The 27,350-nt window shown below is 44.4% G+C and overlaps 2 protein-coding genes across 4 annotated transcripts in view; one reads left to right on the plus strand and one right to left on the minus strand.

The window, feature by feature from the left end:
- On the plus strand, nucleotides 1-2,269 carry LOC131109456 (dual specificity phosphatase 29-like). Its single transcript, XM_058061493.2, has 3 exons — nucleotides 1-210; nucleotides 276-499; nucleotides 1,344-2,269. The coding sequence occupies exons 1-3, from the start codon at nucleotides 65-67 to the stop codon at nucleotides 1,583-1,585; spliced, it is 612 nt and encodes a 203-aa protein (XP_057917476.2). The 5' UTR covers nucleotides 1-64; the 3' UTR covers nucleotides 1,586-2,269.
- Nucleotides 1,762-27,350, minus strand: part of kat6b (K(lysine) acetyltransferase 6B) — a 27,036-nt gene continuing 1,447 nt past the window's right edge. For 2 of the 3 annotated variants that reach the window (XM_058061490.2, XM_058061489.2), the window contains exons 2-17: nucleotides 25,290-26,116; nucleotides 16,292-16,400; nucleotides 15,361-15,476; nucleotides 15,078-15,159; nucleotides 14,071-14,200; nucleotides 13,082-14,001; nucleotides 11,609-11,742; nucleotides 11,383-11,495; nucleotides 11,153-11,294; nucleotides 10,845-11,006; nucleotides 9,777-9,870; nucleotides 7,424-7,655; nucleotides 7,017-7,176; nucleotides 6,432-6,728; nucleotides 5,371-5,656; nucleotides 1,762-5,262 (exon numbers count right to left, since the gene is read on the minus strand). In XM_058061490.2, coding sequence (XP_057917473.2) covers nucleotides 2,522-5,262; nucleotides 5,371-5,656; nucleotides 6,432-6,728; nucleotides 7,017-7,176; nucleotides 7,424-7,655; nucleotides 9,777-9,870; nucleotides 10,845-11,006; nucleotides 11,153-11,294; nucleotides 11,383-11,495; nucleotides 11,609-11,742; nucleotides 13,082-14,001; nucleotides 14,071-14,200; nucleotides 15,078-15,159; nucleotides 15,361-15,476; nucleotides 16,292-16,400; nucleotides 25,290-25,910 — 6,339 coding nt within the window. In that variant the 5' untranslated portion in view covers nucleotides 25,911-26,116 and the 3' untranslated portion in view covers nucleotides 1,762-2,521. The remainder of the gene's footprint in view (nucleotides 5,263-5,370; nucleotides 5,657-6,431; nucleotides 6,729-7,016; nucleotides 7,177-7,423; nucleotides 7,656-9,776; nucleotides 9,871-10,844; nucleotides 11,007-11,152; nucleotides 11,295-11,382; nucleotides 11,496-11,608; nucleotides 11,743-13,081; nucleotides 14,002-14,070; nucleotides 14,201-15,077; nucleotides 15,160-15,360; nucleotides 15,477-16,291; nucleotides 16,401-25,289; nucleotides 26,117-27,350) is intronic. The other variant, XM_058061492.2, reaches the window with a different exon arrangement.

The raw sequence follows: 27,350 nt of genomic DNA on the forward strand, positions 1-27,350 counted from the left end.
GACGACAGGCCGCCAGAGGCTTTTCTTTTTTGGCGTTATATAACAAGCAGCAAGCAAATAAATTATGTGTGAAAGGAAGCAGGCTACCTCCGAGACCAGAAACGAATACGTGACACCCAGCGGTTATGAACTGGACAAAATCCTTAACCGTGGCTGCCCGGCCTACACCCCCTGCAGCGAGGTGTGGCCTCAGGTCTACATCGGTGACGAGTAAGTAAACCAACACGCCCCTGAAAAGAATAAAAACTGGACTGACACGACATCAACCATGACAGGGACTCGGCAAAGAACAAGCTGAAGCTGAAGAGCCTGGGAATTACGCATGTCTTGAACGCAGCAGAGGGCACGTGGAACAACGTGGACACAGGAGCCGGTTACTATGGCGACATGGGCGTGGTCTATCACGGTGTGCTGGCAGCAGACACCCCGACCTTCGATCTAAGCCAGTATTTTTTCTCTGCAGCCCAGTTCATTCAAGAGGCCCTAAGCGACCCCCGCAGTAAGAAAATTGATGCTAATTTAGTTTAAATGATAAGTCATAAAAGTTTATTAAAGAGCCTAAAGGTGTTTTTTTTATATGAACCATTTTTTATGAAGTTATTTTTAGGATTAAATTTTTTTTAAAGCACCAATTAAATCTACTTTTACAGTAAAGGACTGTAGAGTTTTTGTTTACTTGTTAAAATTTTTATTTTGGTCAATTCTTTTTATCATATTTACTGTAAATTCAAACAAGTTTGACAACTTTTTTACATGTCGTTATTTTTAATGCATACATTTATTGAAGTATCAAAGATGAGGATCATAGAGGGTTTACTTTTGAAAAATTAGTCTGGCTTTTTATGTTCTGTAATTATTTTTTTATTGCATCACCTTTTTTTGGAAGCACTACAAAAATGTTTTTTACAATTTTTTTTTATCATAATAGATTTAGAAGTCCCACTTAAATCTATTTTTAGCTGTTAAGTTGTGTTTTTTTGGTACATTAGTCGTTCTTTACTGTAAGGTAGAGCCTTTTAACCAATACAGTATGTAGCAGTTATTACCATTTACATTATGTAAGCATACAGTAATGCTTCGATTTGGATTTTATGCTTTTTAAATTTATTTTAAATTTATTCCAGCATGAATAACCTTTTTAAGGTGATGTCACAGCATCTCGGAAAATATAGATATATTTTTCTACAATTAAGTTGTTAGGGAGTGGCAACTAAAATAAACAATCGTAATAAATACACACAAAACGAATTATAGTAGACAATGTAGCCTACCAGGCACCTTGCAGCTTTTTGTCATGCGTTATATTCAAAAGGCATAGAGTTTTGTTGTGTGTGTACCTGCAGACAAACTGCTCGTTCACTGCGTGATGGGGAGGAGTCGCTCGGCCACGTTGTTCCTCGCCTACCTGATGATCTGCCAGGACATGACGCTGGTGGACGCCATGGAGCATGTAAAGAACCGCAGGAGGATCATGCCCAACTGGGGCTTTCTGAAGCAGCTGAGGGCGCTGGATGAGCTCCTCCTGCAACGACGGAAAGAAGAGAGTCAGCAAATAGAAAAAGATGAGCCACAGGAGATGAGCTAAAGGATACCTGGATTCCAAATGTGATTCTCGTCTCATTCTGCATCTTCAGGCTAAAATCATGAAAGACGTTACATGCATGTAAAACCTTATGCAAAACAGCAACTTTGGACTACATTTTTTTTTATTATTCTATCAGCATTTAGTTTTGAAATTTAGAGTACAAACAAGCACTTGAATATTTGGACAGAAATCAGTCTGCTTTATTAAACAGAAAGCTGCCTGAAGGAGATCTGTTACAAAAAGACTTCAGAATTATACATACATATAGCGATAAATCCTCTCAAAGCGCAACAGAAAACAGGACTAAAGTTTACATATGTTGTGGGTTTGTTTTTTTTGTACATTATTAGAATTAACAAAATATAGTTTCATCTTTCTCCCTTTGCAGGGAAACCTAATGAAAGGCCCGATATCTTTAAAATGGCTTGGCTATTAAGCACGACACTTGTACAGTAGTACTCAATGCACTGTCACTAACGGAGACCCAAGCATGCTAGAGTTGCCACTTTACAAAATACGTACAATAATTTAAATATACAAAGGCATGAATATCGTACAAACTAATTGTCAGCACTGTTAGACAGGTACACTGAACAGGTTCCACTTGCAGCAGGCACATTAAATGGCTTGAGTGGAGGCTGCTACACGACTGCAAGAGCACTGATGACGCCCACCTCGGGAGCCTCGGAAACCTGCCTCGTTAAATAAAATGTCATCATCGTCATCACTACGACGTAAGGCTTTTCCCGTCTCAAGAGGAACAAAAATACTTTCTCTTTAAATTGGTTTGAAAACATTAGCTTTAAAGTGGATGAAAATGTTTGCATTCTTTCCAAGTGCTGCTGCTGGTTTCGTCGCTTTAAGAACAAATCAAATGAAAATCGGAGAGCACACACACGCTAAAGGAAAACAGAAGGCCAGATCAGTGCATCAGGGTTACCGCCTGATGAAAGGCCCTTTCAGCGATTGCTTGGACATGCCCGTGTTCACGTAACCATGGTGACCAGCCGGAGTGTACACCATGTTGCCATGTGGCGGAGCCTGCATGGGCTGCTGGGGGTATGGCTGCGTTCCCATCATGCCCATCTGCATAGAGTACTGGGGCGACTGGTTCATGTAGGCATGGTTGCCATGGTAGCCGCTGTTCATCATGGGCTGGCTCATGCCGTAGCCGTTCATGGCGTTGAGCGACGACATGTTCATGGAGTTGTAGGCCGGGGCGGGCATGATGTTGACGCTCATGTTCATGCGCGGCATGGCGGCTAGCGTCCGGGGCGACGCCTGCATGGCGACGGTCTGCGACGGCCGAGTGTACATCTGCTGCTGGTGGTGGTGGTGGTGGGGGGGGTGGTGATGGGGGTGGTGGTGGTGCGACAGCGGGGCCGACTTGGAGCGCGCCGATATGACGTGACTCTTGGGCGCCATTTGGGACTGGATGCGCTGGGCGGGCGGGATACTCATGTTGCGCGGCAGCATCATGGCCGCCGGCGGGGAGCTGAGGTTGGGGGGCGGGGTCATGGTGGCCTGCACCTGGGGGTTGGGGACTCGATGCGGCGTCTGAGACAGAGACACCAGGCTGGAGTGCTGCGACGACAGCGAGGGGGTGTTGGCATACGACGTGATGGGGTGCGACGCCGAGTGGTTGAAGGAGAGCGAGTGAGGGTGCTCGATGAACGTGTTGGTGAACTGCTGCAGCTTGGCGAGACTGAGGCCCGACGACTGCGGGTAGTGCCCGCTGCCGTATTCCCCCTGGTGGTTGATTCTCTCATAGAGAGCGAAGTTGGGGTTGCCGGATTCGGGGATGTCCGCCACCTGCATGGTGGTGGCAAAGTTGGCGGGGATGGCGCACTGGGGCGCGGCGTCCTGCGCGGCATGCTGATTGTGAAGGTTGTGCGGCGCGTGGTGATTGTGCTGGCTCAGCTGATTGTGCTGCAGGTGGTGATTGTGGTGGTGGCGGCCATGTTGGCTGTGGGGATTGTGTTGACTGTGCTGGCTTAGCTGATTGTGAGGGCCGTGCTGATTGTGTTGGCCTTGCTGATTGTGAGGGCCGTGCCTGCTGTGGGAGTTGTGTTGGCCGTGCGCGGCGCGCTGACTGTGCTGGCTGGTGCTGGGGGGCCGCTCCACCACCACGCAGCCCTGCGGGGACTTGACGTTGCAGTGCGGCGGGGAGCTCAGGGTGTTCTGCTGAATCATACCGCAGCTTCCCGGGTTGACGGCGGCCATTTGCTGGCTCACGGCGCAGCTGCTCTGGGCCAGGCCGCTTTGTGGCATCCCCCCGTAGGGGCAGCCGCCCTGGGAGGGGCCGGCCCCACAGATGCTGCCGCCCATAGTCGAGTCGTAGCTGCTGGGATTCTCGTAGTTCTCGGTGGTGCTCTCGATGCTGCCCAGGTCGCTGAAGCCGCTGTCGACCACCTGCTGCGAGTGATCCGACACAGACGGCACATCCATCATGGGGCTGGTCTCCATGTTGTGGATGGAGGGCACGGAGATGGCGCTGTGGTCGGGGCTGATTTGCGTGTAGCCCGTCTCCAGTATGGACACAGCCGGGCTGTTGACAGAGCGCACCGACTGGCTGGGATGCGAGTGCACCGACGAAAGTGGGCTGCTGTGGTCCGACTGGGGGCAGTCCTCCATCGGGGTGACGGGGGCGTAGGTGTGCAAGTTCCTGCATGCTTCCTGGGTCTCCACACAGTCCTGGAACACAGTGTCACGCTCGCTCTCCTGCGTCAGAGACTGAACTGCCTGGGCGGTCTCGGAGTCGATCTCTGCACAGATCGAGGGGTCGTCCCTGAGCACGGGACTGATCGGCGGCCTCTGAGGAGGTGGAGGAGGCACCCGGCCCGGACTGGGTGCACGCTCTTCTTCTGACTCAGACTCAACAGGGTTATCGGAGTCCACAGCTGCTACTGAGGAGAGCGCTTCCGTTGCAGGAGGAGGCGATGCCGCTTTCATTTCGGCGCCTTCATCTTGAATGCTATCCGCAGGGGGAGCCGATTCTTCTTCAGCGGGCCGAACGTTAGAAAGCTGCTGTCCCGATGCACCGTCACCGCCTTCTTCTGGGTCTAAAAAACGTTGGGTGCATTCGGGAATTTCTTTTGCGCTTTGCTCAGCCTCTATTTGGCAGCGCTCAGGCTCCTCCTCCTTCCCGTCATCGTCATCCTGATCTTGCGTCGTCTGCATCTCGTCATTGTGATTATCCGGCGACGCGGCGACTTCTGTGATGTGATCTTTGGTTGGCGAGTCCATCTCGTGCTCGCTTTGACGGTCATCTTCTTGAGGCTCTGGCGACTCGCCTCCATCGTCGTGTCTGGGTGATGAAGCAGCCACCGGTGAGGCGGCGGGGGAGCACGCCGAAGAGGCCCCCTGCGAGCCTGCGGGGGAGCTGAACTTCTGATGATCAGACGGGCTCGGGGGTTCCGAGTAGAGGCTCCGTGACGTGAAATGCGGGCGGGAGGAGCGTCTGGCCGCCCTGCTGCAGTCGTGCGCTTCCTCGACCTGAATGTGGTGGTGCTCCGCCTCCATGGGTGTTTCGGGCGGCGTGTAAAGGTTCAGCTTGAAACCCATCCTGCGCTCATTCTTCAACCGCCACTTAGGAGGGCCTCGCTTGACGCCTTTGGGCCAACCTTTCTTTCGCTTCACAGGACGAGGTCTGCTGGGTGTCTTGGAGACATCAGCACCTATAAACAAAATCATGCAGGGTTTATTTATTGTAAGTTTTTTTACGCTTTTATTTTTTCATTAATGACCGCGTCAGATAATATGTTCGTGATTAGCAATGCTATTACCTTCATTCCAGTGCTGCAGATTGTCTCGCTGCATCTTCTCCTTCAGCCTCGGTCGTCCTCTTCTGCGTTTCACAGGTGTGATCATATTCGCTACTTTTTCCTCCTCTTCTTCCTGGTCCATCTCGCCCACTCTGCAGGTGCGCTCCAACAGCGGCATTGGGCACTCGTCTTCAGAGTTGTCAAAGGGCTCATTCAGCACTTCGGTTGTCTCAGAAATGGTCTCGGTTGTCACGCTGCTGTTTATTCTCCTTCGCTTACGCCCCCTCTTCTTCAGTATGATGCTCCTCTAAAATGAAAGAAAAGAAAAAAAAACATGAAGTTTAGTCCAAGTTGCTCTGCGGTGAATGAAAACTAGGCCAACTTGGTGGGTGACCTCCATCGAAGTAGTGCAGAAATTCATTGACAAATTAAAAATGTGGAAAAAAAAAAACACAGTGTTGGAGCAATGTAGCCTAGCGTGCAGAGCCGCAAATGAGACAGTCACAAACCACAGTCGACATTTTACATTTCTCAGCGGTTGCCACGACACAACTGCTGCCCTTCTCCTTGCCTCATAGGAACATGAAACCAGTAATGCAATAACCACATTGTATCAAATCCAAGCGGTTTTTCCTTCATTGTCTCGGGTGTAATATCATCTCCAGCAGCAGGGGGCAGTGAAAGATGTGAGATGCAATGACGACACAGGGAGGTAAATATAGCATGACCGGTGACAATAGTACAAGGTTTAAAAGCCTGCGCAGTCTGGACACCAGCGTGAAAACACAATCTATTATCCACAGCTGCAGAAGCACAAGGAGGGTCTGGATGACAGCGGGGCTCCACTGAACCCTCAGCTGAATTCATGAATATTTATCCCAACTTTCATCTCGCCTGAGTACACAGCACTAATGAAGTAACAGGGGGGGGAAACATATTTTATGATATGCATTTAATTCCACTCTGTCCTGGACTAAGAATGCATTCAAAGTGAGTCCCCCCTTTTGGGAGAGCGTGTGATTTGTGATTACGCAACGGGGAGGCGAGCGTGATTCATTATAACAACAAACAATAAAAGTCACCTTTCTCTTAGCCGCTAGCATCACACGAGCCTTTGTCAGGACAGGCGGTGAGGCATCAGAGTCAGCGTCATGCTCCGCTTCGACATCATCATCATCATCCTCGTCCTCATCATCATCGCTTACGTTCTGCGGCTGCTGCATGCGTCGGCTCCATGGCGGTGCGTGGCGCCGCTCGTACGTCCTGTAGGGCACCTTACAGTGCACCTTGGTGAGCGACTGCCTGCGGCCGTGAGTCGTCACGTGGCTCTCTTGTTCTTCTTTCTCCCAGCAACTGGCCTGCTCTTTCAGTCGCTCAGCCTGGTAATTAAAAAGACGAGGTGCATTATCTCTGGGAGGGATGCCACTCCTGCATGTGAGCGATGAGGCTAATGGGAATTTACATCGTGACAAATGAATCCCTGCGCGTTTTTTTTACGCTCGTACGACGACAGGAACATTCTCATCGGATGTTTGCCATCATTGATGAAAGATTGCGTATAATGTGAACTGAGTGAGAGCAATTTTGCATGACATTTTCGGTGCTTGTTAACGAGGCCTGTATTTGAACTCAAACTGTACGCCACCACAAGGATGGAGGAAACTTACATCCATCTCCGCCTCCCGCTCCTCCTCGGACAGGACAGCATTTAGCGACGTGGATCGCGTCCAGTGCAGGGCGTCGGGGTCCACCTCGGGCTGGCGGGGTTTGGCTCTCAGCCTCTCAACGTGTCGCTGGATTAGCCGCTCTCTCCTGATCAGCACCACCCTGACATATGAGGCCATCATAATGTGATATTTTGCTAACAGTAAGACAACATGACATAATGACTGAAAGCGATATCCGGCTGCATGGAGGAGCAGTGTGCACGTTTTAATGTTTTACTTCTGTCAATATTCAGTAATACTGAGACGTTGTTAAAAATACCATCTGGCCTGGATAAGTCAGACGTCACATACATGCGCAGAAGACAGAGAGACAAAGACCAGAGGTAAGGTGGCAGCAACAAACTGACCGTCCATCCTGTCTGTCAATCATGCCGAGGTGCTGCAGCGTGGCGGCGATGTCGTGCGGACACATCCCAGTGGCCCTGCTTATTCCTTTAACACTGACGTGTTTATCTGGGTGCTTATAGAGGTACTCTAGGATGACACTTTTCCAATATGCCAGGTAGGATAAGCGACCCAGATCTGACAGCGGCTTCTCCGGGGAGCCGGCTTGTCCTTCTTGCCTGGTGAGAAGGTAACCTAAAAATAAAAATAAAACAAATAAAAAAATGCTTCAGTCAAGCTTTAGGAAGAAACTGCTGGGTTATTTTTGATTGCATTTCAAATCCTCCCTCCCTCCTCTTTTTAGTGCAAGGATGTGACCCCTGCTTGGGATTTCACCTTCAAATCGTAAAAGCGAAGCAATCAGTTCTCCTCTCCTCCAAAGCTATGACAAATACTGGAGGAGAGAATTAAAGACGCAGTAACAAAAAGGCAGCGGCGTCGCTTTCAAGAGACTGCATAAGCAAGAGATAACAAGCAAACTAATATGCTAGCTGTGTGTGTAATTAGTTTCATAGCAGCCACCGTCAAGGGTCATCCATTATTAACTGCATGGAATTAATTAATGCCTTTTAATGTGCACCCACGACCCGGCGTCAAACAAGCACATCTACCCGGCAAACACATGGTGAAAATAATTCATTGCTGAAGCTCACTGGAGGATTCTGTGATCACAAACACTTCCCTTTAAATATTCAACTTGCTCACAGCATTTGCCCCCCCCCCTCCACACACACACACACTCAATGTCTGTCAAGTGTGATATCATTAATACAACAAAACAGGAGGCATTGAATGATGATTTAAAAAGGAAACTCCACTCCAAATACGGCATAGTTGTTAGGAAACTGGACATAAAACAGGTAAGAGGCAATTTTCGAGGGTCGTGGGGGGGTGCTGGAGCCCAGGGGTACACCCTGGACTGGTGGCCAGCCAATCACAGGGCACATATCGACAAACAACCATTCACACTCACATTCATACCTATGGAAATGGACAATTTGGAGTCGATAATTAACCTTTTTGGAATGTGGGAGGCCGAGGGTGGAATCGAACTCGGGTCTCCAAGATGTGAGACCAGCACGCTAACCACTCATCCGCCGTACTGCCATAATTTCATTTTTTTTTAAAAAGGTAAAATTAATTATACTTTGGGCTGCACAGTGACCGAGTGGTTAGCCACACAGCTAAGAGACCTGGGTTTGATTCCCTACTCGGCCATCTCTGTGTGGAGTTTGCATGTGTGGGTTTTCTCCAGTTTCCTCCCACATTCCAAAAACATGCATGCCTCCACGCCAGACCCAATTAAAGTATTGAATACAGTAATTAAGCAATTTTCAATGGATTGAAAATCTGTATTATAAATCACATTTTTATAAAATTGTTTTGATGAAATATAAAAACATTATGACATATTCATATTCAAAACCGGAGTACCGGGAGAAAAACCCACACATGCACAGTGAGAACATGCAAACTCCACACAGAGATGGCCGAGGGTGGAATTTAACTCGGGTCTCCTAGCTGTGAGGTCTGCGCGCTAACCACTACACCACCGTGCAGCCGCTACTGGCATAGGTTAGTAAAAATAAAAGAATACAGGAGGTTGCCTACAACCGCAGCTGATAATGCCAATGGGTTTTACCCAGCATTATAAAGGAAACCTGAACCGTGCCCCCCCCCCCCGTGACTAGTTCACTGAAGAGGCGTTAATTGGAGCATTTATGGTCTTTTCATACGTTTGAGCCCTTGAGCTGAGAATGTGGCCGCCTTCAAGCTACCTGCCCGTTATTACGGTCCGACAGAAGAGGGAAATCTGTTAATCTAAATAACTTCCCATCTCCGGCGCTACATCTTTCCAATATCAAGTCCTCAAAGAGCTGACAACTCGGCTGCGTTCAATCTCCCTTAATCCTCCCCGTCTTTTGTTACCGGCTCACTCTCAATATCGCAAGATCCTTGCTGTGTGTGCACGAGTCTCAATGGCTCCCCAAAGTGAGCAGGAAATCAAATGCTCCATTACCAGCGGCTCTCCAGTATGATGGAAAATGATATGCTGGTTTGAAAGTGAGGATGTGACACATTTTAAAAAGGAAATGAGCGCTAAATAATGTATGCGGACAGAATTGCACTGTTTCTAACACTTAATCCTGTCTGACTGTTTAAGAGCTGCTCGTGAATGCTCTTGATTAGGCTACTTCCGAGCCTTAAGCAAATAACAGCACCTTACCACCAGCTATTAATTCAACGAGTAAGCTGAAGAACAAAACAAGACAACGTGGGTGCGCTTTAAAAAAAAACAAACATCAAGGAACTTACTGAAATCAATAAGGAAGCGTCCAAATCCTTGCCTTTGGTACTGAGGCAAGATCATTATGCAGGAGACATTGTACTTCTGCTGGCAAAGCTTTTCCTGCGGGAAGGAGAAACAGATCAAGTATGTCAGAGCTGTGGCAATTTACTGCACCTGCCATTGTCCTCGTCCACGCACACGGCTGACGGAGTTCAATAAAAAGATGAATCACAGGCGGCGAACTTTCAGAGAACTCAAATAGACATTAAGGGCTAAATGAGTGAATCAATAATTGCACTGGAGACCACCCTTAAAGGAGACCTGTTATGTTATGTTCAATGAAAAGTTTCAGATAATGAGATGTGATGATAAAGACATTTGGGATGGCTATGGACGCTCGGTTTCAACGCTAATGGCTTCCAGGAAATATTTGTTCAGGTTTTGAACTTGGCATAAGTGGTTGGAGATTTAAAATCAGCAAAAAAAAAATATGGGACTGTTTTGTGTACATTTAATTTAAATTATCAGTGTCCTAACTGTGTTTATTTTGTTTAAGTAAGTGGTTGTCTGTGTAGCATTATAGCGTGTGCATACAGGGAGTGTCTTACAAGCACAGCAATGTCTGGAATTGGCAGATCGACCTAAGTTTTTAAACATGGGTAGTCCTGCAAAAACGTTTAATAACCAAATTTACACTACCAAAGTCAGGGGTCGCCAACCAGTAGCCGATAAGCTACCAGTAGCGAATAAACTACTTTTCAAGTAGCTCTTTATGTTCATTTATTATCAACACCTATACTGACAAAATTACAAAGTGTGGTTCGGCAATAGTCCTGAAGTCTTTGGGAACACTTGGGAATGTGTCCAATCACAGCAAGTGAGTGTCTGGAGGCGAGCTGTGGGTGTAATAAATTAAAAACAGACCCTTTTGGGAAGCCAAGAAAATACAACTGGAATAGGTGCAGTTTCTGGAAGCTCTAGAAAGCTTTATGTTCTGGTTATATACACATAGCTGCTTTCTAGGCGTCCACAACACAACCCAAATTCAAAATTCATAGGTCCCATTTAAGTGTTGTGTCATTACTGGTGCCCACCTTGGAAAAATAGCCCACGAGATGACAGCCTTTCTTGTCGTTCTTTGTGAGTATGTAGAAGAGGAAAGGCTCCACGTCGTAATACAAGGTCTTGTGATCCAGGAAAAGCTTGGCTAACAGGCAGAGGTTTTGGCAGAACAGCTTGCTGACATTTCCATCAACCTAAACAGAGCAGAAAAAGAGCAAAGAGGACACTCGGTAAAAAAAAAAATATATATATATATATCTTTTTTTTTCTTCCCTCTGCCGCCCACAAAACACCATCCAGCATGCACTTATTGCTTCATTGCTGGAAAGGCTATGCTGACCTCAAAGACCGAGAGGTCGTCCTTCCTGTAGATCTCATTGGCTGGCGGGTGGAACCAGCCGCACTTCTTTGTGTGCCTCTGGAGGATGTTTTTGCTTCTCATGTATTTCAGACAGAACTCGCATAGATAAAGCCTTTGTAATCTGACAAAAGAAAGAAAAAAAGAAACATGCCGGATGATCTTGTAGCAACAAAACGGATACAATTTGCTTGCGTACAAATAAAGAATACCTTGAATACTCCGGCGGGTAAGGTGAGGAATACCAGGTTTGAACTTCATACTTCCCAAACTCGATGACGGCTGGACAACGCATTGAGTCTGCGCTCATTTGATATCCAGTTCTCTGTGAAGAAAATCAAACATGTAAACACCCAACAAGTCTGTGGGAAAACCATTAGCTATCAGATAAAGCCAGGTGTCAGAAGTTAGTATTGGAAGTACACAATCCGTGTTTACCTGTGAAGCGGCTTTCTGGACCTGCGTGAAGGTCTCAATGTCCTCATCCGTCACGTGGTCTCTGGACATGGCTGCCAAGCTGGTGGCGGTGGTGGTGGCGGCTTCCCGCTTCACTCGCAACTCCACATTGTGGCCTATTTAACGGAACAATAAACGCCACATCAACATCGTGGACTTGCAAAATAAACAACAGCCCCTTTTGAAGAAGGCGAGGAGGGGGAGGGGGGCGACCACATAACTTCCTCGGTACATTCTATGCAAATTTCCTCCGAGGAAATTTTCATCATCTTTGCATGTTTATTTGGGAAGGGGGACAAAAAAAAAAAGATTTCATGTAATGGAGCGAAACTAAATGGCTCTAATTGCGTAACGGCTTTCATGTGCTTAGTCATCCACCAAGACATTTGTCCATGAATAAAGAAGCAGATGCAGTGAAGGGAGCGGGGACCGACATGGAGACGCGGCGGATGTTGGAGAGCAGGTAGTCGTCTTATCAGAAGACATCATGACTTAAACCACCAAAACATTTCAAGTGGGAATAATTTGCAGTTAGCATATCCATGAGTGTGCTGCTGGGCAACTTTCATTCGTTCATTCATTTTGGACCGCTTTTCCTCATGAGGGTCGCGGGGGGGGGGGGGTGCTGGAGCCTATCCCAGCTGTCTTTGGGTGAGACTGGTCGCCAGCCAATCACAGGGCACATATAGACAAACAACCATTCACACTCACATTCATACCTATGGACAATTTGGAGTCGCTAATTAACCTAGCATGTTTTTGGAATGTGGGAGGAAACCGGAGTACCCGAAGAAAACCCACGCACGCACAGGGAGAACATGCAAACTCCACACAGAGATGGCCGAGGGTGGAATCGAACCCTGGTCTCTTAGCTGTGAGGTCTGCACGCTAACCACTGGACCACCGTGCCGCTGCTGGGGAATTTTTATTTGTGAATTAAATTTAGTTTGTTTGAATATATTCCCTTCTTTTTTGTTGAAGTGCTTGCTGTGGTGGCTTGGAGTCATGTCATCTCTGAGTCAGCCCGGGCGGCTGAATCACTCGGGAAGTCATGCCTAAATGGCTGCTGTGAATGGTGACACTGATTCGGAGGGTGATGTGATGGCGGACTACGAGTCACAAAGCGGGGGAGGAGGGAGGACGGGGGGGTGTCAAGGACAGAGGAGTTAGTGGGCCATGCACTAGAACAACAAGCCAATGGGCTGAGAGATAGCGAGAGAGGATGGAAGCCACGTCAACTCCGCAGCCAAGTTAAGAAAGTAAAAGAATTCAAATTAGGCAGCAGATCAGTCTGTTAGAATGCTGTGGGTGTCGTCTCAAAAAGAAAAGATTAGCTCGGCTTTGAAGAAAAAATAAGTGCAAGTGTCAAAGCTTTGAAAGAAAATAAAGAAGAAGCTTAGAAAAAAAGGTGTCGAGACGCAGGCCTCGGCTGGCGCTTTTGGGAGCCTTGCTTACCGTGATTATTCTCTGGCTTAATTCTTCCGTCTGTCAAGTCGCCCTTTCCTGGGGAGGGGGCTCCCTTGTGGGGGCTCACTTTATACCTCAGCCTGCCTAGAGTCCGGTGCTTTTTAAGGAAGGGGTTGCGTTTGAAATGGCCGACCAACTTAAAGGGGTGTCCTCTGGGTCGGCCCGGCCCGGCAGAGGTGGAGCTCAGCCTGTTTTTATTAAACTCGCTCTTTCCGAGGCGCTGCGGCCCCGATTTGGAGTCCCGCTTTCGGTGCGCACGCCTGGGCGGCGCGTAGCAAGGTAGCGCCTTTTTCCGCGACTGTCCCTGAGTGGTGTAAATGTGCGAGAGTCCGTCAAATAGTCCCTTTAGCTGGCTGCTATTGCAGAGGCTACTCAGGGAAGGAACACTAGACTGGCTGGAAGAGCTCTGGGGCGAGTTAGCGGAGGTGGAGCTGCTGGACACCTGCGAGGGTGGGCTAAATCCCGGTGACGTTGGTGCGGGAGGAAGTGCAGACGAGGGGGCTATCTTGTGACCGGTATCTGGCGGCGGCGGCGTCAGCTCGGGCGGACCCTCGTCCCTAGAGCCTAAACGCTTGGCGGGCGACTCTACGGAGACGGCTCGCGAGCGGCGCCCCACGGGGGAAGGGGTGAAGAATTTGGAAAGCCCATCGATGAGCCCTTTGGTTTTCTTGTTAACTGGGAGCGTAGCTGCAGTGGTGTAGGGCGTGAGGAGGGGGGGAGTGGTGGTGGTGGTGGGGGTGGAGGTGGTGAATTGGGTGGCGTCTGTAACAGCCAATCTGTCTCTGGCGTCCTTCACAGATACAGCATGACCGGATGAGGGTGTGGTACAGACTGTAATCTTTTGACCCCTACCAGGTGACCCCCTTCCGCCTAGTGCCACCATGGAACCATCACCACCGGTTAGAGACCTGCAAGCAGACACATTTACCATGTCAGATTGCACCGGATCTCGTGTCAAGTGAATATTACACACGTACATTCTTTGCTTGAGATTATTCCGGGGCCTTCCGATCGGCTTTGCATATCGACGTTTGATCTCGTCAGCTTTCCTGTGGAGCAGTTTCTTTCCATTCTCCTTGGGCCGGCAAACTTGGCAGACCCAGGTTCCTAGAGGGCATCCAAACACAGGACAGCACTGTTGGGGGGGCGGGTTGGCCAATTCAGGGGACAAACAGTACGTTCTTTTAGAAACATTTCCTCGAGTAGCGGGTGCTGGCGACGGTCCCATTGGCTCACAATGACAATCAATTTACTCGGCACAAAGCAGAAAGCCATAAGGAAAACAATGACTCCAGTCTAGTCAAATAAACTTCACGGCAGATTGTTGGGCAACACGAGGTATGAATCACTTGGCAGAGTCCCATAGGTTTACAGGGAGGGGGGGCGGACAGAAGAAAAATTATTGAATTGAATTAAATTCATGTTTCAGATTGTAAGTGCACTTTAAGGTGGCGTTACATCCCAAAATATGTGCTAGCTACGTGCAAAAATGGGGGAAATTGCACATGCATTTTCAAACCTGCAAACCTGTAAAGCCTCTAGGATGACAATTGAGATGCTCATTATTTTCTTTTTTTCTCAAAATTTTCTCAAATTATGTTTTTTTTTTTTTACTGGCTGTTTGTTATATTTTGTTCCACATACACTTTTTCAAAAACAATTATAATATTCCATTTTATTTCAGTTTTACTCCTTCAAGAACTGTTTCTTCTGGGTGCGGTCAAATTGCATGTAGTATATTTTTATAGTGAGTTCCTGCAGTACGAGTACAAACAAAGTGTACTACTACAGTATGTACCTCATCATTACAAGACGCCTGCTGGAAGGTCAGCACCGTAATGTGGAGGTATCAGCATCTCCCTGGTGAGGCTTGAATAATTTGCTATACATGCAAAGCTCAAAATAAGCCACAGTGAGCTGAGCGACACCCCCCCGTCCCCACCCTCTCAGACATGGTTTGGATTGACAGCAGGGACAGCCTCACCTTTTGGCATTCTTGAAAGCGGTGGGTCACAGCATTCCATGTGAAAGCCCCTATCACATGAATCGCAGAAGAGCATCTCATCCTGGAGGAACAGCAGACACGTGTAAAAAATAAATAAATAAAAGGAGTGTGCGGTGCATTTGTGTCGTGCACTCATCGTTTAAAGTTAAGTGGGAGCGGAGGGGGAATAACGCCAGGAGAGTCTCGACAAAAGCAACAAGGCCTCGGGGATGGATTGAATAAATGGCATGTGGGTCTTTAAAGGAGAATGGGGTGTACTTACGGCATTTTTCCCCTGTCTTCTGCAGGTGCTGCAGGTTTTGCATTCAATGCATTGCCAGCGTAATCGCTTCACATTTGAGGCCAACTCGGGGGAGAACTTCAGACATGACGGATGCCCTAGGGGGAAAAAATAAAATAAAATTGAAGTGTTACATATTTACAAATATTAGCACATGCCTGTACACCTTTAAAATTCCCTTTACCCTGCCACAAGCTAACAACAGTGCGATCAAAACATCAGAGTGGCTAATTACGGATAATTTGCTCTTAATGAGGCTGAAAAGGTAGTGGCGCTCATTCTAATGGAAGCCAATCCATGAAAGTCATGTAGAAGTGTGTCTCACCCACCACACCCCCCCCCCTTGGTTGTAAAACAGCTGTGTTACAGTGAGAGGACAATTTGTGTACACTCGGAGCTCTTAATAAAAACCACCTCGACGCTAGTTACTCAAATTTGCACTATAAAATGTCACGCTGAGAACAATGCCTTGCGGCATTTAAAAATAATTGTTCAAACATAAATGGCCATTTCACGGAAGGGCGGGGCTGGAGCAGTTGTGCATGGAACACAACAGAAAAAGGAAATCTGCTGTGGGAAAAAAAGGAGTTGATCTTTGCTCCTGGGAGGCAGAAGCGGAATCTGACCGGAGGGTTCTAAAATGGACACTTGTGGAAGGACGTGCTCCCTTGAATCGGTTCAAGCCACTCGATTTAAAACGTCCTTCTCCCGATAAATCCCCTGAAAGGCCAGCCGGCCGGTAAAAGAGCTGACTAAGTAATGCTGAGAACTGCCGCCATGCCCGAGGATGAAAGATGTACTTGTGTCGTGTGAGATCACAAAGCTGTCTATAACCTTTACGGCTGGGATTGATTTTACAATACAACAGTTTCATACCGCTTACCAGAAACGATATGTGTGTGTGCGTGCTTACCGCTGCTCCCACAGTCTGAGCAAGACAGAAGATCCTCGGGACGCTTATCCCGATTGGACTCTTTAGTGCCGAGACAGAAACTGCATATTGGTATGGGGTCGACCCGGAGCTGAATGGGAAAACAAACATAAACAAACCATTAAAGGGGGTGAGATGGAAGGATCTTATATAGTGAATGTACAAAACATACGCTCATCCCTCATTTATCACAATTAATGGTTCCAGGCCTGACTGTGATAAATGAATTTGGACGATAAATGGAATAACGGTTAGTGTATCGTATACTCCAGACATGAAATAACACCCCTATAGTCCCCACAAATAAATGTAATGCAATATAAATATAGGCTAGTGTACTTATATCCTAAATAAAAACACACTAGCCTTTGCCATGTTAGAATTCCAACACATATTATCAATTACATCTGACTCATTTTAGTCAACTGTAGTTTAAGGACTTAATCCACGTCTTCAGGCTGGCACTCAAGACAAGAAGGATTAACGAGAATGTCATAACAAAAACACGTTATTGCCATGATCCTGTGTAAACGTTACAGAACAAACATTTCCAAGGCTTCCCGTTCCACACGTGAACAATAATAAGTCAAGGATTGAGCTTTTGGAGCCAGGTAAAACCCCTCTCAAGGAGCATTAAAGCAAGTGCTGCCTTCGTCCCTATATGTAAACAACTTGCAGATATGATCGTTACATAAGGCTGTAAAGATTGTGTGTCATCATGGCTTTGTCAATAGAGCTTTAAGGGCACTCTGGGCATGCATAAATATAGCATCCTCTCACTTGAAACCTCATACATGACCACCTCCGTGACCTACAGTTGAATATCTCTCCCCGCCCACCCTCTTTCATCCATCAAGAGACACATGACAGGACCACCTTTTCCACCACGCATCGTCTGGGTGTAAAAATGCAGCCGAATTGAAGGCTGCTGTATCAATTAGATTGTTGAGTGGCTGGGTGAGGGAGGGGGGCGGTTTACTCCCAGGTCAATGATGACTCTATTTTCCAACCAGCCAGGTCAATATTTGAAAGTCGGCTTGTGGCGCTGTGGAGGCTGACTCCTTGCTCACGCTGCGAAATAAAAACCATGGATACGACGCCTGAAGGATTCATTCAGATATCATTATGACACCCCCATTTTAATGACTGAAGGGTTTGCATTGCAAAAAAAAAAATATATATCAGTCAGCTTTACAGATACCATGTCTCCCGAGTATCGTTATTGTATTGTTATTTCGATTACACAAAAGGAGTGTCACAAGAAATTTAACACGATACAATACATGACTTTGGGTCGGCAAAGACGAGACGTTAACATTACTTTTAAATAAGTACAATGAAAAAAATAGAATAAATTCATGCTGACATTCATACCTATGGACAATTTAGAGTTGCCAATTAACCTAACAAAAGGCTATGCTATGTATGTAGTTACCTCTTTTTATGTTTCAGTTTGCTCTCTGCAGGACAGAAGACAAATTAAGATTTGATGTGGGAGTTATTGGTGAGATATTGCTAACTAATTACTCCAAAGTTATTTTATGGACACAGACAATGACGTTATTTTTTTATGCTTGGTTGAGCTCAGCTCATTCATTTATCCTGGATGTCTCAATTCTCAATCCTACTTCTGTGCAATGGGCCTCAGGTTAAAAGCTTGATGAAAACAGCAATAAATATTTTGTATAAAAAAAATCAATATGGTTACAATCTTTAAAACATAAATATTTCATGTTTAAAAGGATGTAAATTCATTGGTTCTTATTGTATCTAATTACTGAAATGTGTTAATTTTGAAAGAGTAGTAACCCATGTGACTAGCAAAAAAAACTGACATGAGATTACATAATGTGATTAATCCCGTCACATTGAAGCAACATCTTGCTACTCATGTCTTGTCCAATCCTGCTTCTTTGTACTATGATCACGAGGCAGGTGTTAAGATGTGCAAGAAAATATGCAAAAGATGCTAAGTCAATGGACAGCTGTTACTAAGGACCAAAGAACAGGAGGTTCTTGAGGAGCTTGCCCTCTCCGTCTTCAAGAATGGGAAGGGAACACGGCGGCTAACCCCACGCTAGCTGCGATTTAAGCTCTGTAAGAGGAGATTTGCAGGCGTTTTTCGCCATTTTACACTGATTTAGTGCCACGATTGAGCACTCCGTCGAGTAAATACTTCCATACATGAACAGTCATCATCCCTAAGATACGACACCATTACAGTCATCTGCAAATTTAAGGCTATGCAGCCCCCGGGTATGAAGTTTGACACTCATTAGTGTACAAGACAAAAAAAAGAGCAGAGAGGACGCACCCCTGTGGCGACCCAATGGAAGATAAAAGAACATCAGATAAAACACTTGTTAACTCACACACGCTGCGACCTCCCAGATAAAAAAAAATAAATCCATCAACCAGGATATGAAGCCAGGCTCAATGCTGTGAATGCTTTTCAGTCTTTCTGCTAAAATATGCGGTTGGATGCAATTAAAAAGTGAGGAAAAGTCAATAGAATCTTGGCTCCTAAAAGTCACTGCTATTTCCAGATGTGTCAGGATCCGATGAAGTACCTATTGCATCATCAACCAACCCTGCCAGGCCTATAAGCAAACTGGAATGGATCCAGGTTTACATGAACAAACAACAGTTGTGTTTTACCGCTTTTTGTGAGGAGTGTTTTGCAATGCCCGATGATGACAACGTGCAGGTTTTGAGTGAAAAAAAGACGAGCATTTATTTTTGCACATAGTTTGTCTTAGCTGTAAACACATTTTGAGCACACTCATTTTCCCCATATCTGTGTAAAAAAAAAATTTAAATAGATATGTAATATAAATAACATATGCAGTTGGAATTACATGTGTGACTACATCTTCCTTAATCAAATGCACACAGTCATTATCTTGTTTGAAGATTTCATAGCAATGTGTGCAGAGGCTGACATCCCATTAGAAAAGTTAAGACAGGCTCAATCTATTTCTCAATTACTGGCCAAAATTGTCCATTTATGTATTGCATCAATAAATGTAAGGATTATTGCATTTAATTAAAAGGACATTTTATTTACCAACGCTGTTTTTTTAAGCCACTTCATCCTCAAATGAGAACCGTGTCTTGTTAATAAAGGAAAGCGAACATTTAAAAAGTGAATGGACGAACCAAATATATGTCCATTCTTTCAGTATCCGGTGCCAAATGGCTTTGTCTCCTACGCTCTGAAACTAGCACTGCTCCAAAGTGCAAATGTGACATGACAACTTGACAAAACACACATAAATTGGAGGGGAAGTATCCACAGACATCAGACGTGAGCGCATGGAAAAAATAAGAGCGCTTAAATCCCAGTATGTAAAATGGACATGAGTCAGAGCACGGCAACATTACAAATGGGACTTCAGGACAGTCAATGCAGTCCAATACAAATCACAAGTTAATGTTTTAATTTGGTAGTATTTTATACTACTCACAAGAGGCTAGGGATATATCGGATTGCATTTCAGAAAGAAATCAAAACGTGCTACTGCGTAATCTTTTTAGGTGAACTTAATTGAGCTTCTCTAAATTTTGAATGCACAAGTCTGATATGTTCAATACCGAACACACAACAGTTGTGCCTAACCTATTGTTAGCACTCGTGAGAATAAGCAGTATACAAATACAAAACATAAACAATTTAGCGGTACACAACACTTCAAAAACTGATCGTTTTAAACTATAGCAAAGCATGCTGGGAATGATCTGCCCATTCCACAGTTGCAAGGTGGTCGATTAATCACTGTATTGAAACAACCGTGCCAAAACAACCGACTGCCAATCCCTTTTCCTTGCTCATCCAATTAGCAGTCAGGACATTAATTGAATACCTAAATATTTGTTGTTCAATTATATAATTGATTCATCGTCCCATTAATTGCTTCAGCTCTACTGTTGTGGACTTTAAGTCCATTGAAAGTGTGGCATTTATTTGTTGGCTGGCATGTCATAGACCGAAGGCCACTGTTTGAGGAAACACGGTAAACAATAAAAATGTTCTGTGGTCGACGAGAAGCCTGTTCAACAAGACTGGCTGGAGATCAGATTACCAAAAAAAAAAAAAAAAATCAGGTCAGAGGGTGCCAATAAAATGCGTCACACTACAAATGTTTTCTGTGAAAGTAAAGGTTAATTAATCAAAACTCTTAAAAGTCAACTCTGAATGAGAGACGTTATTTTTCTGCTAAAAATACATAAAAACTGGTGTCAACTGCTTTTGAACAGAATGTTCTGATTGCATAAGTCATTTCTAAGTCATGCTGGGTTGCGTTGATTTATCTCTATTTAAAAATATGATTATGTTTTAATCTTGATGCTCCTGAAGGCAACAAAAAATGACCAGGTTTTTAATGATTGATGCACGACATTGGGAAAAATGAAAAAAAAAAGCAACACCAGCATAATAGACGCTTCATGATAGCATGTCTGCGGTTAATTGAGCAGCTACTGCAACAACCGCCTTACACAATTCTGATAAGGATCTTGTAGAATGAATGTGACAGAGACATGTTGACATTGTTAGACTGGTGTAAAACAATGTGCTTTTGCTGAATGACAAGGAGTACAGATGAATAATAATAATAATAATAATAATAGCACATGTCTGTGATTTTTAACTAGCAACAGAGATGGTTGACAACAAAAGCAGAAGACTGTTTGGAACGATGATGCTGCTGCTGCTGCTTTCAGACCCCCAAACATAAAACCCTCTGCTTTGAATTAGTATATGCTATGTGTTGCTTTGAACTGAAAATGTCCAAAATCCACAGCATGTGACAAAAAAAAAAAAAATAGCAGCACAAAGAATCATTAGGAGGTTTTCCATCTCAGCGAAGCGGTCTGCACACCACCTGTGTTTGGCCCAAAGGAACTGCCCCTGGAACTTTTAGGGAGGATTTTTTTGCAGAAGAGAAACAAATGCCTGCAACCGTGGCATGGACTTCTACAACCTACGACAATGGGTCATATACTAATATATCACATAAACCACTGTAAAAATCCTACAAAATGTCACGTTAGAGCCAAAAAGTAATTGGATGGAATGGCAACAACTGCTTCAATGTCATTTTGGAAAGTTCCCAGTAGTTCCTTTTAACTTTGATCCAAAATGACTGAAAAAAAAAAAACCTCTCCTCGCCACACACAACAAAACACAGAAGGGATTTGACGCATTAGCATGCCTGTAGGAAAGGAAACCATATTTTAAAAAGTGGCTGCTGTCATCATTTCGGTTGAATTTTGCATTCTTGTCTCCCCATTAAACTCATTGGCGCCAGTGAAAGAGCTTGTTAACGTCGTTTGACTCACATCAAAGTCAAATAAACTGTATATTATTATGATTACTACTAATTATTAAGTATTAAATGTTATGTGTACATGTCATCAGTGTACTTGTTAACGCATGATCACAGCATGTATATCAGACAATGTGAAGTTAGAGGGCTTCATCGTCTAAATAAGGACGTTTCAATGATGTGCATTGTTAGCCAGCTCATATAAACTCGTTATAATGCATAGAAAAGGGTGAAAAATTTGATGTTGATGTAACGTGGTCCCGCAGCTACAAATGTTAACGCTACAAATTTTAAGCAGCACCTTAAAGTAAATCAAAGAGGCATGCCCTTATATTGACAGAGTAATTTAAGTTCCAAATTTAAAAAAAGGGGACCTGTTATGTTTTTTTACACTTTTCTGACCTATGAATGTAGCTAGAATGTCGTATTCTTGTGTTAAATGATGCTAAAGTTTCAGATAATGAGGTTTGCATATTCGGAAGACATTTGGGATGGCTCTGAAAGATCGGTTTCAGAGAGTTTTTTTCTAACACCGGCTCACTGACTTAACAGTGAGCCTTGTGCGAAGTCCAACCGGTGACTTCCTTATATGGGCATGCCTGGTACAAGCAGTAGGAACCCGCACACAAGCAACCAAACGGTGGTTTGGTCTGCAACACATGAGAAAAGCACCAAAAATGTCCATCACCGTTTTTAAAAGTCAACGCTGATGTGTGAGAAAATCTTTTTTTGCATAAAAACACAAAGATAATAGGTCTGCATTTATGGATGATGAAGGAAATTAAAAAATATTCACATTTTGAAGACAGAGGAGAGAATATTTACATTTTTATATTTAAAAAATTGATTAATCAAATATCGAAACAGTTAAATAATTAATTGAATAATTGTTGCAGCTCTAATCTGAATTGTTTTTTTCAGCTCTGCACTAATAAGTGACAACACTAGCATGGCAACATTCATGAAATGAATCTATACTGGCATTTTACATAAACCCAAACCAGAGCAAGAGCTCAAGAGATGCTGATGATTTTCTTGGAGGGGTTCTAAATTAAGTACATTACAGGAAATTATGCTGCATGAAAAGAGCAGGCTGTCCTGAGCGAGGGGGTGGGGTCCTATTAGAACACTGCTGGTGGAAAGCGAGCTCAAGTGGTTGCATAACACAGCTGAGGGGGAAAAAAAAAAAAAAAAAAAATCCTATTCCTCGCCTTTGTTCCTGGCAGTCTCTCTCTTCAGACGCTTATAAACTGTGAGCCAACACTGCTCTTTTCTACTGCAAAGTACCTGTTTTTCTCAACACATAACACAGCCATTGTGTGTCTTTAGTTGTGAGGAGTCTCAACATTTGAAGCGCAAGGTAAACCATGACTGGGCAAGGTGATGTCAACAACAAAAAAAAAAGGAAATGCAGCTGTGAGAACCTTGAGGACCCTTTTCAATAAATGTCATTTTTTAGGCCTAACCATAGACAGTCGCAGTTATGGCTGCAGAATGAAAAAGGTGTCGCTTCCTGATTATTCACTGTGAAACTGCTGATGAACAAGGTGACATCTCTGCACTGCATGAAACCATTTACACCACAGCTCAAAAAAACACAAAGAAAACATTTACATTTACAGAAAATAGACAACGCTAGCCATATTAAAAGGTTTATTTTCCGAGACTGAGTAATACATAAAAGTGTTTAAGTATACGCTTTGTTTTGAGTTTAGCACATGAAAAGTGCAGCACCTTCCTAACTTGCTTGCTTGCTTGTTAGGGTTGTTTTTTTAGCATTAGCATTCTCAGATGCAACTTAAAATAGTTTACTTCATCAGCGTTTGACATCTTTCTGTCAACTCGTTCGGAGTCACTAAACGCAAGGAACACAATGCACCTGGCAAAAATTAACAACCCTTTATGGTCCCCCTCAAGGGTACGCTTTTGAGGGACCGGTCTAGTTTATGTTTCCCCTAGTGAGCATCCTGGCATCTGCATGGAGCAGATTTGTTATTTAAGTCTTTGAATTTCCCCCCTCAGAAAATATATGCATCGACTTTAACTCGCAAGACAGTCAACCACATCCTTTAAGGGTCATTTAGGCTTAGGCTGAGGCTTATGTAACCTGTGGGAAGCCTACCGCACACACACACATACACACATACACACACATGCACCATTTCCTGGTTATAAGCAACTCTTATTATGGAGACACAGCAACAGGAACACAAACACTTGAGGGGCCACACGCTCCAATGTGGACGCAAGGAGCCATTTAGACAAGCATTATTCTCCAAAAGGGACGTTGAAAATTGCAACAAAAGCAAAATTAAACAAAAACAACTTGCAACACAGAAGCAAGGGTTTAGCATAATTGAAAAAAATTAAATTAAAAACAAAGTTGATAATTTTGCCAGCCCTGATGAACGGATATGTGCATACATGCGTGTTTGTTTCATCGCTTTACCACACAGGCTGGATGACAAGAGGGTTCACTACGCATGTGCTAGCAGCAAGTTAGCGTCACGGTTTTAAACAGAATGAATAAGTTAAGCGAATAAACACTGACAAACCGATATGTTGCATTTGTAGTGACGGGAAAGAAGGGCGCTACGACTAACGCTTTGGTCGGCAAAGTAAATCCAAACAAACGGTGAAAAATGGTGCGCGCTCACAGACAGTGTTGCTCACTCCTTTGCAAAATAAATGCGCCTTTGTTTTTTTTGAGACACAGGGGCTATTTGATGTGATTTTTGAAGTGTATTTTGATTATCAACACTATTTTATAGGGCAATTATTCAGCCTTCACCTACTAAACAACAACATTATATATGCATTCAAATACTGATACTGCAACATATTGTACAGACATCCCTCCTTTATCGTGGGGAACTGGTTCCAGAACCAATTTATCATGGTACGAATCCTTATTTACAAATGGAATTGTTTCAGAGGTGGAATATAGAGAACTTGTTTACGACCTTCTACTGTAAATATGTTTAACGTTATTAGAGCCCTCTAGACATGAATAAACACCCCTATAGTCACTTTTACACTTGTATCACACAATAAAGTAGACATAATCATAGAAATAAGACGTTGCCATAAATGTGCTCCCCAGGGGAGGGGTGTCTGTGTGCGTGGCGGAGAGGAAGTGATGTTGACTTGAGTTTCACCTTGACGTGGGTTAAGGTTGCAACAGTCGGCTGTGTTTTCATTAGGAATTATTGTGCCTGTTGTGAGACTTTGGCTATATTCAATATGAATCAACAGTATGATTTATTCATTTATATATTTTGAAAAACCGTAATAACTGAAGCCACAATTCGAACCACAAAGTGGCGAGAGGCGACTGTATTGGTATCATGTATGACAAAGTATCAATATTGTATGTACCATTGTCAAATATTGATGTTTGTTATGCATTGTTGGGTTACTTCCAATACATACAATATTGACCTGTTGCTGGTTTACACTACCGGCAGAGGCTCTGTTGACTCCACCAGTTCCTGTCTAAAAAAAGGACAACAGCTGTGGACAAAAAGCGGCATCAGAACATCATCCCGCCCCTTTAAAAATGATTATCAAATCCCCCGACTACTAAAAGTATCGTCGAACTATCGTAGACTAAACATTCATTGGATACTGTAAAGGTTGTAAGATGTATGTACCTGTTCTCGCTCATGGGGGAGCAGCGTCACCGTCGACAACACCAAAGGGGAAGCACCCGGGCACCTTGGGACCCTCCCCTCGGCGCCGGGATGCCCGAGCTGATACCGCGGCCCGTTCTTCAACAACCGGCCACTGTTGACCGACCGCTTAGCGGCCAGCCGCAACCTCTGACGGAATGCCGGGTTGTCTGCAACTTCCGTGAGGTCATCCTGGTTCCTCAGGTACCTCTCGATGTTCTTCAGCGACGAGCCGTGCAAATCATCCAGGCCCCCAATGGCCCTCCGAAGTATCTTATTCCAATCAACGTGGCGGAGATCGCCGGGATTCCATATAGATTCCTTTGATGGCACGGACACAACGGGAGCTGGCGGGATCAATCCGGCTCTCCCTGGGTTCCCCGGGTCCTTGTACGAAGTGCTCCCCTTATTGGTAACCTTAAGAATAGAGCCGTCATGAACGCTTAAATCCAACTGCTCCAATACAGTCTTCCTGTCCAGTCCGTGCGATGTGGCCACCGCATGACAAATCCTCTCCTCCGAGGGACGCTGCTTTTGCCTCTTGATTTTCTGTATTGCCTCGAGAATCCACTCCGTGTAGAGAGGGTTTGCGAGTTTGACCATGGCTGAAAAAGGACACTCACAAGAACGCGATAATCCATACAGATCCCCACTTGCTGCTGGCGAGCACTGGGTACATCCACATCCTTGACAAGAAAGTCAAAAAGGTACGTTCCACAACAATCCCGGGTGTAAGACAACAGGGGGAAAAGTTGGCACTAATAAAATTCCACCACTTGGGCTGTTTCTACTTGAGTCCAACATTAAATCTATGAGAAAAGCAAATAGACACGTTACACAGATAGATGCACATCTATTACAAAACTGCCTCGAATATAAGACGATTTTTTTCAGAGAAAACAGTTGACAAGATGTCTTATATAATTACGGCGAGACCAGTTCAAAACTTTTGGATGCTTTAGGTCGTTAAAAAGATCATCATGCGTACAGAGTTGTCTTATATGCGGTAATTAGTAGCTGTGATGGCCATATTCGGCCGTCTAAGTTATATATAAGTCTTATATTTTCCTGAGAAACTGATCTTGAAAATGAGGGCTCGTCTTATATTCCAGGTCATCTTGTATTCGGGTCAACACTGATAACTAGTTAACAACCAAGTGGATTTGATGGGCATCTTTTGCCTTCTAAAGGATGTTGTAAAACATAAAAAAAACATTAAAAAAAGATTTTTTTTACAAGAAGCTGACAAGTATTACATAAGGAACAAAATGCTAAAAACATTTATAGGGTTTAAAATCCATGCTAACTGGTTGGTAGCTAGCAAAAACGAGGTGGAAAACATTGTCCTCGCTAAAGTGCATAGGGGATTGTATTAATTTTTTTCCTGGTCTTGAAAAAGAGGGATACAGGGGTCGTCTTACATCCCCCATCCCTACGGTAACTACTTAATTTGTAGTAAAACAACAAATCCTGACAGGTTTTAAAATTCAGGTGTTTGGTAAGTAGCAAAGGAAGGTTAGCAAAGTTGTAGAAACTTCTACAGAGTTACAAAAACAAGGAAAAAAATGTCTTGCGATGTGTGTGGTATTGTGGCACGGACATCCTGAGAGATTAATCAAATATTTATATTTTCCCATAACTGGTATTTAAAAACAGATGGGTCGTCTCATATTCTGAAGGGTCGTCTTACATTTGTGTGAATATGGCAACAAGTTAACAGCTGAGTGGCTGTGATGAGCATATTGAAAAAGATGTTGTAAAACATAAGGAAACAATTTCAGAAACATGCATAGATTTAAAACCCAGGCTTAGTGTTTGGTGAGTAGCAAACAAAGTCTAGTAAGTTCTAGAAGTTCTATGGAGTTGTGAAGAAGTGTAAACAATCTTCCCCAGTAAGTTGTGTGCGTCATTCTACATCATAAAGCAACACAACAGTCACTGTATCTATCATTGCCTGGAGTTTTAACATTTCAACAAAAAAAAATAACATTTCCGTCACACAAAATGACGACGCCGAGGCAACATTCCACCCTTCCACTTTTT

The sequence above is a fragment of the Doryrhamphus excisus genome, unplaced genomic scaffold, assembly GCF_037039965.1.
Source record: "Doryrhamphus excisus strain RoL-2023G ecotype Guam unplaced genomic scaffold, RoL_Dexc_Guam_v1.1 HiC_scaffold_24, whole genome shotgun sequence".
In the NCBI taxonomy this organism is placed as follows: Eukaryota; Metazoa; Chordata; class Actinopteri; order Syngnathiformes; family Syngnathidae; genus Doryrhamphus; species Doryrhamphus excisus.